This window comes from Platichthys flesus, chromosome 2 (assembly GCF_949316205.1).
Source record: "Platichthys flesus chromosome 2, fPlaFle2.1, whole genome shotgun sequence".
Taxonomy (NCBI): domain Eukaryota; kingdom Metazoa; phylum Chordata; class Actinopteri; order Pleuronectiformes; family Pleuronectidae; genus Platichthys; species Platichthys flesus.
Window position 1 is genome coordinate 2,859,869 of NC_084946.1, and position 12,510 is coordinate 2,872,378.

Here is a 12,510-nt window from a genome sequence, read left to right on the forward strand (position 1 = left end):
ATTTACATCACAAACTGTTGGTACTGCATATGCTCCTCCTCTGTTGATGATGCATTCTCCTCTCCTCAGGAGAAAAGGCCCCACCTCCTCTCCTCAGATGGTTGTTTGGAATAAGCAGCACCCTCTGGAGGAGCACCTCTCTCATCCACTTAATGAGGCCAGGTCTTCCAGCTCCTCCTCTTCCAACCAATCAGATCATGCTGTCATGCGAACCGGCAGCAGCCCTTTGGCTGTCCCAGGGAGAAGGTGAGGGAGCTGGAGCCGATACAACTTTGTCTGGCGTTTAAGTTTGCGTGACATGTTCATTTTACACACACAATTGAGCAGTGTAAATTTTGAATGATCACCGGAGGCACAGAGCTTCAACTTTGCAGAATCTTCATTTAGTCATAAGCAGGTCGACAAACCAACAGAGCAACATAGCAGAGACATAACCTCCAAAATACTGTGCTGCCTCCATTTTGTGATTCATGAAGGGTGCTCTCTTTTATTATATTATTGAAGTTTTATGATGATTGTTAAGGCAATAAAACCTAAATCTCTCACAGATCATAAGCTACTTATTGGCAATATAATGATAATGTCTTAAACCAGCTAAATATCCAGATAACATGCACAGTGCACCAGAGATGGATATAAACATGGATGGTGCCCATCATGCTGAATTCCTTTTTTCTTTCTTTCTTTCAAAACACAAAAATCGGGAATAAAACCCAAAATTTTGTGAAATTTAACAGAACAGTAGCAAGAACCATGGTAAGTTTATTTCTAACTTTTTTTGGTGTGGTTATGTTCAGTTTTTCTTTCTCTCTTTGTTTCCCAGGTTAGCAGCAGAGTACACTCGGTCAGGTTCCTCGCTCTCTACAGAGTATGGCAGTTGGCAGATAGTTTCTGGTTGTGGAAGCATCCACGACCACGCTCCCTTCCCTCCGCAACTAGCCTCCACCTCGTCAGCCGCGGCTGCTCCCTATGACTCCCCTCTGCCCTTCAGTTTTAGAGATGACGGAGCCAGTGGGAGAATGTAAGTAGCGCTGCTTTGTTTTATTGAAGTGTTCTGAATATTTCATTTTGAAATCGGATGCATAATGAACCGGCAGTGTTAATGGCAGCTGCATGTGTGCAGTATTGGCATGTACAAGGTTTTTCCTGGGATTTTGCGCTGCGTACGTGCTGTGACATTATTCCAATCTCTGCTAAAGCACAACACAGGTTGTTGTTTTCACAGTGCACTCAGACATTAGCTTACATTACATTTACATTTTTCATTTAGCTGACGCTTTTATCCAAAGCGACTTACAATAAGTGCATTCAAACCCGAGGGTACATACCAAGGACGACAAGAATCAAGAAAATACAATTTCTTCAAATAAAGCAAAACTACAAAGTGCTATAAGTGAGTGCCATTTAAGTGCTAGTAAAGTGTTAGTTTCAAAAAGTTGTTAGTGTTTTTTTTTTTTTTTTTTTTTTTTCATTCAAGGTAAAGTCGGAAGAGGTATGTGAGTGAATTTAGGTTGGTTAAAAACCAGTCGAGCTGCTGCATTCTGGATGAGCTGCAAAGGTCGGATGGCAGTAGCAGGTAGACCTGCCAGGAGCGAGTTACAGTAATCTAGACGTGAGATGATCAAAGCCTGGACCAGAACCTGCACCGCCTTCTGAGTGAGAAGGGGGCGTATTCTCCTGATGTTGTACAGCATGAATCTACAGGACCGTGTTGTTGCAGAAATGTTGGCAGTAAGGGAGAGTTGGCTGTCGAGTGTTACGCCCAGGTTCCTAGCCGTCGGAGTGGGGGTTAACACAGAGTTGTCAAAGTTAATAGTCAGGTCGTGGATGGGAGAGTCTTTCCCTGGAAGGAAAAGAAGTTCAGTTTTGTCAAGGTTAATCTTCAGGTGGTGTTGAGACATCCACTGAGAGATGTCGGTCAGACATGCAGTGATTCGTGCTGCTACCTGTGTTTCTGATCGGGGAAAAGACAGGATTAGTTGGGTGTCATCAGCATAGCTATGGTAGGAAAAGCCATGTGAGTGAATGACAGAGCCGAGGGAGTTGGTGTACAAAGAGAAGCTTGAAGAAGAAAAGTTAAACAATGTCCTGTAGAAGAAGTTATTCTTCACTTGTTTGTGAATAAGCACTTAGCATCATACAAAGGGACATTGCTGAATTTCTTCTCATCCTCCCAGAAACCAGAATATTTGTTGAGCTGGACGTGTGTAGTAACTGCTGTTTAACCTGAACAAACACATTTAGGACTCATTCAATCTGAAAGACTCACTGACAACACACGTGAAAACACTTGAGTGCTGTGATGAGTGAACACATGATTGTTTAGTGCGGAAATATAAGACCGAATATTGTCCCATATTAGAGTGAATACAGTTTCCTTTCTCTCCAGAGTGATGGAACTCTTTCCATATGGATGATGATGATAATCAATCAATCAATCAATCAATCAAATAAATTGTATTTGTATAGCCCACATTCACAAATCACAATTCGTCTCATAGGGCTTTAACATGTTGTGACATCCTCTGTCCTTAACCCTCAGCAAGAGTAAGGAAAAACTACTAAAAACCCTTTTAACAGGGTAACAATACGTAGAAACCACAGAGAGAGCCACATGTGAGGGATCCCTCTCCCAGGACGGACAGAAGTGAAATAGATGCCACGTGTAGGAAAACATCATCAAGATTAAAGTTTTAGCAGCATTGATGAGGGTAAACATTTTGAAGGATAAGTTCAATACTATATGTCAAGCAGTCCTGCTGCAATCATAGTCTATGGTCAGCAGCCAGCAAGATCATGATCCGCCATCCAGATCGGATGCCACTATAGTCCACAGTCATTGTCCACTGCCGCCTATTAGGATCCCTCATCAGCCGCCAACCTCGGTTGTGGTCCACCACCATTATATGATGCCAATGCGAAACAGGATCCGCCATTACCACTACGATCAGCTTACCACTACAATCAGCGCACGATTGTGTGTGAGCACTTATCTAAAATTCTTGTGACTTGTCATTATTATAATTTGAAACCCCTTTTTTGCAAGCTTTTCTCTTCTGTCTTCTCATCTAGCACACTCTTGTTTCCTCCACCTCCTCTTTCCTCTCTAGGTTTCCCTTCCCCTCGGAGCGCCAGGCCCGTCTGGAGGCAGTGCGGGAAGTCTTCCTGGCAGCCTACAGCTCCACCGTGGGCCTCAAGTCTTCAGTGCCGAGCCCCTCTGGCGCCATCTCCGGACTGCTGGAGCAGTTTGCCCGTGGGGTCGGCCTCCGAGGCACCAACGCCATCGTCTGAACCTTCTCAATGTGACTTCAGACCCTCCTCCTACTTCCTTCCATCCACATGTCTGGACTCAGTACAATAAAGTGCCAAATATCTCTGTTCAATTCAGGGGTGACACATAATTTTTTTTTGTTGAATCTTCTTTGATTATCCATGCCCTGGATTTAATTGTTGTCCGAGCTGCTCCAGCTTTTCTCCAGATTTTTAATCTTACATAATGATTTAATCTGTCACATTCAGGAAGGGACATGTTTTCAGCCATTGTATCAAAAAGGGATAGTTGGAGGGCTTTGTAGCTGTTGAAATGTAACTGGCTGAAAAACGGGGGTTGGTAACGGATTCTTCCTTCCTCTGTTCTTTCCTTATTTTTATTCCCTGAGGAGTCCTTGCAGTGAGAGTGCAGCTGTCCCATGTAGAGGAAGCAATATGTTTTTATTTGGTTTTTTTTTGGGCTGCTATTCTTAACAGATCCGTGCACAGGAAGGTTCTTTAGGTCAGGTGGATTTGCAAAGTGAGATAAACACAGCACTTGATTTGTTCTGACAGAAATGGCACTGAGCTGCTACTTGGCTGATCATTTGACAAAGAATCAGTTTTAGATATTACAGTCTTGGGTCAAAAGGATGGATCAGACTTTTTTTTTGTCAGTGTTGGTCTATAATGCAATATTTATATACAATATGTACACTAAGAGTTGTTGGTCACTTTAACTATTACTCTCAGTCCATGAAGAGGTCTTTTACCAGTGCGACTAAACTGTAGGAAATTGAGGCTGAATTCCACGGTTCTTTTCCTTTGCAAATGTCCATATAAAACACAGCTCAAGTGGATAGGTTCACTGCTGGGGTGTTGCCCTGATCTAACATAATGTCATAGTGGTACAAGGTTTAAAGGGCTCACTATGTAGGTCATTTGTGTCATCTGATCACATCTGAAGGCAAACGTTTATATGGACGTTTAGAGTCGTTCTAAATAGTTACACTTGAGTGTTGGATGAACAGCCTGCTGTTGCAGAGTGGCAAGGAACAATGAATTGTAAAAACGGGGATGTTGCACTATGTCATACATGAGATAAGTGATGGAAGTAGTAAAGAATGGAAAAGAACAGCTTGAGAAAAAATCTTGCACAGTCGGTTATGGAAAGTTATAAAATTTGTTGTCAATTTAGTTGTGCTACAGAATGATCTCTTCATAGCCAGGATTGACGGGAAGAATCATTAGTGACCAGTAACTGTTGAGATGTACATATATGAAGAAAACAAATCTGATCCTCTCTTTAGTTTTATGTGTATTTATAAATTTGGATTTGTTCATTAACCATGTTCAGGGAAAATAGGTTAACCAATAACCATAACCAAGGAGATGAAGTGCTGAACGTATCAGAGCTTTTGATCTCGCCAGTTTATCATCTCCATGTCCACTAATCTGTTCTGTTCTTCAGTAGCACTGACAGGGTAGCATGACATGTGCTGAGCCTTGTGCTATTAAATCTCTTTTTGCTCTCTCTCTTGTTGGACTCCGGTGAAGCGAGGTTCACTTCAGATTTCTGCCCAGACATTTTCACACATGCATGTTGTTCAGAAACATGTGCGCCTTCTTCCAGGTTACACTCGGACACACATTTCTTAACACTATACTCTTTGGTTTGGCCACACGTTTAGGGGATTTTCTTTGCAGAAATCTGTTGAGAGAGATTTTATTTGAAACTATGGTTTTGACGGCTGCTGTACCTCAGGACTGTTGTGCCTTTGTTAACCTTGGTGACAATGGATCTGGTCTACTTTCAGGTCTATTTTCTGTTTCTTAAACAGTTTTACTGCTGATCGTCAACTGTTTTGACTAGAGCATCGCAGCGTTAGCTTTGTGTTGTTCACCCCCTCTGTAGCAAGATAGGTCTTTGTTGTCGTACAGTAACACAAAGCTGCTGAGTCTTATAAAGAGTCTTGATGAAGTTGACGAGGGGTGATTCCTATCAAAGGACCGATCCATCATTTGCCCCCAGAAGCTTGAGACACAAATAAGTTTTTATTATCTCCCTTTGAAAATGACTGTAGCCAGAGAAGATTTTATTGATTTACGGTTTAATTAGCAGTAATTTTGGGAAATATATTTGTTTACTTTTTTATCACTTAGATAAAAAGATTGACACTATTGTCATGTGTGTTTGGGACAGAGTCAGAACCAGATTGTGTTTAGCTTGCATTGGTATAATAGTGAAATCCGCTAGTGTACCTCATTTTAAAACTGTAAAATACACACAGCAACACCTCAGAAGATCATTGGTTAACATGATGTATCTAGTTTGTTGAAAACAGAAATGTAGACGGAGCCATTTAAATGTGTAAGGGAAGTAAAGTTGTGTCACTAATCAACACTTAACTTTTAGTTTAACAAACAAGATACATGTCGATCAGTTGAGTCCGTTTCAGATGTGGTGCATTTTGGTCTGGCGTGTAACAGCGGAGTCAGCTTGAGTGGGAGAGTTAGTTTCACCATTGAACAAGCTTGAGACAACCTATTGGTACCAGTCACTGTTACATCATTATGAAGTCTGACACTTTTCTTTTGGCAGCTCCAATACGTTCACCTATGGCAACAGTTCCTCCAAGAACTACATGCCTGTCGAAGGAGTGCGCACAGCTAAAACAGAAGCTTGTGTAGACTCGGTCTGAGCGGCCCGGCAGGAGAGACGCTCACAGTGCAGTATGATTTAGTTACTGAGCGACGATAAAAACGCTGACTTTATGACCATATATCATACAAAAGGAATAGACAGTGAAATAATTAATTTAGCATCCCCATACAGTTCAGCCATACACTAGTCAGTCAGACTGTACTTAACGCGCAGACATGAGAGTCGATCTTCGCTTCTCACTTTCAGAAAGAGAGCATATTTCCCAAAATGTACTTCCTGTGGTAGAATTCAGTGTTCTGCTAGACTAGGCCAAAGCCTGCTTTCTTTATACCACGTAAAACATTTGGCAGAACTTTTTTAATTCATGTGAGTTTCCGAATAGTTTTTTTCTGACCCAGTAAAACATTCATCAACATGTATCAGTTCTAATCAGGACTGTCAATATGGTTTTATTTCAGTAACTCCAGATGAGCTGACAGAAGACCAGTCTGTCCAGCTTTAAAGCCACACTTTCCTTTTAAGACATCTTTCTTGTACACTTCAGATTTAGTCAGTATTTCATATCATCTTATTTTCATTTTGTCATCATCATGTGCTCCTGCAGCTGCCAGCCACTGGACACTTGCGGGAAAACCTTTTTATTTTCAAACTGCTGCAAATGTTAAAAAAACCTGAATTACTTATCATATAAATTTCTCTTTGTTTGGACTCTTTCACTCACTGGATTTGCATGCCATGCTCAAAGTTGATCTCGGTTTTGAATTATTATGATTTTATTTGTTTTACAAAGTGCTTTTTATTTCAGAAACTTATATTGAAATGCTGCATTGCACTTGTCCTGATGTTTTCTGTGTAAAGAGTTTTCTTTGTACTATTGATGCATTTCTAATTGTTTTTTTGTCATGAACTTTGCTTAATTATTGGCAGGCAACGGGCTTTGATGAAAGATGAACTGAGCACCCGATGGCAGTTGTGAATAAAGAAAAAATGAATGACATTTTTTCGTTTTAATTGAATTTGTTTTTGCAGATCATCTCTGAAATGTGCTCCTGATTTATTCATTATAATCCACAGTGAGATGCATTAACTATTTACACATAATCTACTTCCCTAAGCAACAGATCTGACGTTAAGTGTTTTTTCTTAACACACGAGTAAAGTTTGGCAAATGAGATTTCAGTTTCTTATTTAATGTGATTGCATAAAGCAGTTATATAACTGGATGTTTCAAATTAACACTTTAAAGCTAATTCAACTGTGTTTCACTTGAACTCTCTTAACACATCTGGTGTGGTGTGGGGCATACATTCTCTATTCACTCTCTCTAACATCAGAGGTCAAACATTACATTACATTTAGCTTTTATCCAAAGAGACTTACAATAAGTTCATTCAACCATGAGGGTACAAACCCAGAACAGCATGATTCAAGAATGCCAATCTACAAAGTGCTATAAGTAAGTGCCATTTAAGTGCTACAAAATGTTTAGTTCATACTTTTTTGTTTTTTAATTCAAGGTATAGTCGGAGGAGATGTGTAAACTTTCTGATGTCCTGATGTCATAGGGGAGCTCATTCCACCATTAAGGAGCCAGGACAGCAAACAGTCGGATTTTGTTGAGTGTTTAGTTTGCAGTGGGGAGCAACAAGCCGATTGGCAGATGCAGAGCGGAGTGGATGGGCTGGGGTTTAACGTTTGACCATGTCCTTGATGTAGACTGGACCCAATCCGTTCAAAGAACGGTACGCAAGTTCTAGTGTTTTGAAACGGACGTGGGCAACGACTGGTAACCAGTGAAGGGAGCGGAAGAGCGCAGTAGTGTGGGTGAATTTAGGTTAAAGACCAGTCGAGCTGCTGCATTCTGGATGAGCTGCAGATGTCAGCAGGCACTTGTAGGTAGACCTGCCAGGAAGGAGTTACAGTAGTCTAGGCGTGAGATGACCAGAGCTTGGATCAGAACCTGCGCCGCATTCTGAGTGAGAAGGGAACGTACTCTCCTGATGTTGTACAGCATGAATCTACAGGAACGGGTTGTTGTGGTAATGTTGGCAGTAAGGGAGAGTCGACCGTTGAGTGTCACACCCATGTTCCTAGGAGTCTGGGTTGGGGCTTACACTGAATTGTCAAAGGTAATAGTCAGGTCGTGGATGAAAGAACCTATCCCTAGAAGGAAAAGTAGTTCAAGCATCAAGGCCGGCCAATCACACCACTGCAGCAGGTCAGATGATCACTAGAACCTGAATAGTACATGTTCCTGTTGGCTCACTCTTAAATGTTTCTGGTTTTAATTAATTATCAATTCCTGAAAAAATTAAATGGTTGATGATGGGCCGAGATTACTGTTAATGCTTATGGGCTTTGAAATGTAGGTGAGATAATTAATGCCACAGGGTTTTGTGGCAGGGTTACTGCCTTCTCTACATTGAGGTTTTCTGTCCAGTTGCCCTTCTGCTGCTCTCCTTCTCTATTTCCCCCTACTTTCAAGAATCAAACATTTTGTCTTCCTCTTTGCGCAAAGTCGTCTTCTCTCCCTGGTGTTCTCTTTCAACTTCTTTCCTCTTCCATTTATGCTCATCAAACTTTCTCCACCCCATTTCCTTCTGTCACCCTTTTAGTTTCTTGCACTTTCAGTCAGCCAACTCTTCTTTTTCTTTTTTTTCCGACATTGAATTAACGACATAAACATTTCATCATGCCATATTCCTTACAGTCAGTTGAGAGACTGCGATGCTGGAACGTGCATACATAGACATCAGAACCGAGGTTGAGCTCCAGCCCTTTTTCTTCCTCGAGAGAAAGGGCTTTTTTTCTTGGGTGCTTTTGCAAAAAAACAAAAGAATGCTATATTGCTGTTTGCGCACAGCTTCCCTGTCAAACAAGTTTGTTGAAATATATAAAAACAATCCATTTTTGCATCACGACATAGAAGTCAACTCAAATTATAACACCACTCAGGGCCGGTCTTTCCTACATAGGCGGTTGCCTAGGGCGCCACTCAGAGGGGGGCGCCAAAAACTGCGCCGAGCAAAAAAAAAATCCCCCAAAAAAATAATTGCGCCCCCTTCTATATGTGATATGGCCCAAAATATTGTATTTAATTACTTTAACAGTAATTTAAGTAGTTTCATTAGAGAAATCAGTAAATGACAGCAGCACTCAGGTGGAACGTTTGGCACCGGAGCAGTTTCAACTCGTCCTGTCTCTTTGGCCAGATAGAGAGTCTGGATGAGGGAGTGAATGCTCCGTGTCTTTACGGCTGCTTCATCCATCCTGTATTCTACAGGTTAGTAGTGGGTGAGAGTCACCTAACTCCTAAAGATCCGCTGGATCACCACGAGTTTCATTGAGACATGTTGATGTTGTTTTGATTTTCTACTTAGACTGGTGAAACTTAGAAACTCCGCTGGGCAGTGAGGCTGGAGACACTGGCACACTAGGTGGGCGGGGCTACATTCGCCTGTATAGGTGTTTATTTTACCTGCACCTCGTCTTGCAGGCGGGTCGCGAGAGTATATTGTTTACTTTAAAGTGTGTAGTTCAGCTCCGACACACACAGACTCTGTAATTCATGTATTGGTATTGTGCCTTATAAAGACCAGTTATAAGCTAATGTTCAATAGGTCTATATTGTAAATGTTTATATTTCTTTATGAGTGATAATGTATATTAAAATGTTGGAGGAAAGAGACACCATAATAATTGAATGTATGTTTTATCCACTTTAAAATGAAGTTACACTCTGTGTACTTGTGTTTACTTTGAATAAGATGCAGTCTGGATGAGGAACTGAAGGCTCCGTGTCGTTATTGCTGCTGCATTCATGCTGTATTCTACAGATATACTTTGCTGCTGTGGTATCAATTTTGGGACTCATAACATATATCTCCAACCAATATTTTGACATAAAAAAATTAATCTAACATCAGGGTAAAATTAGGCAAAAATTGAGGTACGTACCTCCTTGGTGTTGTCAGAACACACTAGCAAATTGAGGCTTATGGCTGGAGTGTGTGTGTCCAAGCAACTCAGATGAAGAAAGAAATAATTTTATGTTAAGTTTTCGTGGAAAATCGTTTTGAAAAATAAAAATAAAATGTGTGTGTGGGGGGGGGGGGGGGGGGGGGGGGGCGCTAGGAGTGAAGCTTGCCTAGAGCGCCAAATGTGCTAGGGCCGGCCCTGACACCACTGATCCAGAGACAGACGCACATATTAAAGATCCTGTTGTACTGTGTCAGAGTCTCAGTTTGAGTCTGCTTCCTCCTCACTCCCCCTTTGACCCTCTGCTCCCTTCTCACTTTACCAATAAACACCAGCACTGACCACAAGTTATTAGGACACTTACAGACCTGACATTTACCTTGTGTTTGTTTGATTTGCTCCAGAGTTTCTGAGACACATTTTTAAACCTGCTACACAACACGAGATTTAACATAATAGGACATTAAGATTAATGGGGTCGGAACGATTTGGAGTCATGATCCTACATCATTGATTAATAACCAAATACATGTGACACACACACACACACACACACACACACACACACACACACACACACACACAATGCAGACAGCCTTCCCTATAATGTGTAAGGAGGGAATTGTAGGTACACTGAAACTAAGTCCTTGTCACCCTCACTTATTGTGTGTGTGTTATTCAAAATATTGATTGTCCCAGAGGGAAATTTGTCTTTGGCCAAAGTGCTACAGCAGCTGCCGAACAACTATACTAAAGTAAAGTTATAAAAGAAACTATAGTAGTATAAAATCCTGAACATTGTGGCATAGTTTCCTTTGTTGTTGTTGCTCTTGTGATAAACCTAGTGAATACTAAACAAGACAATTTTTTCTGCGTGAAATCTTGAGTATTTAACAATTGTGTGAGTGTGAGGGTATTAAAATATGTTGGTCAGTAAGTCGGAGATGTGCTTCTTTATTAAACTACTTCTTCACTGAAGTATCCTAATGCAGTAGAAGTGTTGGTCCAGGGACACTGGAGTTAAGCTTTTCCGTGTTGCTTCTCCAACTCGGTGAACAGCAGCACAAGGGTGCCCACCTGACGATAAGCATTGCCAGGTGGGAAATTAAGTATTTTTAAGTATTAAGCTTGAAATCACTGTTTTTTTAAAAAAAAATTATCATACACAACCAGCGTAGGGATGGGACGCCATACCAACGTTTTCTAACCTGTGTCAAGATTCCCGGGTGCAGTTGTTTTGAAACCCTGCTCCAAAATGTGGTTTAGAAAGGTCATGTCACGTGATCATGGCTAAGTGACTTATTCGTGCATCACACAAAATGATCAAATTATCGTTGATCTTGGAAATTTTTGCATTATTGAGCGTACATTGTATAGAGGGCTAAATGATCCTACATATACAACAATTATCGTACATCTGGCCACACTGCTGATGATCCTCTACTGACTTGCACACAAATTCATTATACAATTTCGAAGTAAGCATTGGCCATGCTGCTCAGTATCTGCTCTTTGCTTAAAGCTCAGTAAACAGTTCATCAATTCTCACTTTACTTTCCCTCGGTTCATTTTTCCGGTTCACATACCCACTAACCTGTTTCTGATCAGTATTAAACTCATGGTCACTCACAAAATCACTCACTGGCACATTATTCTTCACCATATCCCATGCAAGACTCTCCAGTGTTTATCCTCAGACTGATTCCAAGTTGCCGACCCTGCATGTCCCTGTCTAACCTGCCTTGCCTAATTCCTTGAAAAAACCTCAGCCTTCTGTTCCCGAACATAAGATATGTCCCTGTGATTCTGGTTCGCTATTTTGCGTACTTATCTGTCAACCGGTGTTTCTTCCCCCTTTGACTGTACATTTCTGTGAAGATTCCTGACACCACTGTGAGAGTTTCTCTTCTCTTTTGCATGTTCTATCCTTTTATGTTTTCCAAGCTGTTTTCCGGATCCACCGTCTACTCATCTGATCCCTGCGTTGGCAGGGATCAGATGAGGGTCTAACCATAGAGTTTACGTGTTTGACCAATGATTGTACATTAAGGTAGACGTTGCATATCCAGTACCTCCCACTGTGAAAAGTGACCAGAGCCTGTTGATCGATTGTGGAGTGGAGTTGCGTAATTAAGGTCCCAGTGATGCACCCCCCTGACTAATCATGAGCAAATCTCAGTTGACGGTTTCTTAGCTGATGTTTGTACAACGCAAATCAGTAATTAACGGGTCAAGTAAACAAACGAAACAAGAAAAACTAATGTTCTGTAAAAGCCGTTTCCAGCTGCTGCTGCCTCTCCTCCGCCTGTGGCAACAATCACCTGCCATACTTAGACCGCACGTAGCGGCGCTGCTAGAAGAAGTGGAGGAGGTCTCTGCCTCCACCTGGCGATGGATGGAGAGAAATAAGAGGCAGGGGATTGAGAGAATCTGGTCTCTCTCTCTCTCTCTCTCTCTCTCTCTCTCTCTCTCTCTCTCTCTCTCTCTCTCTCTCTCTCTCTCTCTCTCTCTCTCTCTCTCTCTCTCTCTCTCTCTCTCTCTCTCTCTCTCTCTCTCTCTCTCTCTCTCTCTCTCTCTCGTCCTCAGGTATGTCTCTTTACCCTCCGCTGCGGTCCAGC

At 41.6% G+C, this 12,510-nt stretch overlaps 1 protein-coding gene across 1 annotated transcript in view; it reads left to right on the plus strand.

The window, feature by feature from the left end:
• The window catches only part of mtmr14 (myotubularin related protein 14), a 24,563-nt gene extending 17,652 nt beyond the window's left edge, over nucleotides 1-6,911 (plus strand). Inside the window, exons 17-19 of the mRNA XM_062394556.1 lie at nucleotides 70-246; nucleotides 824-1,021; nucleotides 3,111-6,911. Of these exons, the coding sequence (XP_062250540.1) occupies nucleotides 70-246; nucleotides 824-1,021; nucleotides 3,111-3,291 (556 nt within the window). The 3' untranslated portion in view covers nucleotides 3,292-6,911. The remainder of the gene's footprint in view (nucleotides 1-69; nucleotides 247-823; nucleotides 1,022-3,110) is intronic.
• The last annotated feature ends 5,599 nt before the right edge of the window (nucleotides 6,912-12,510 follow it).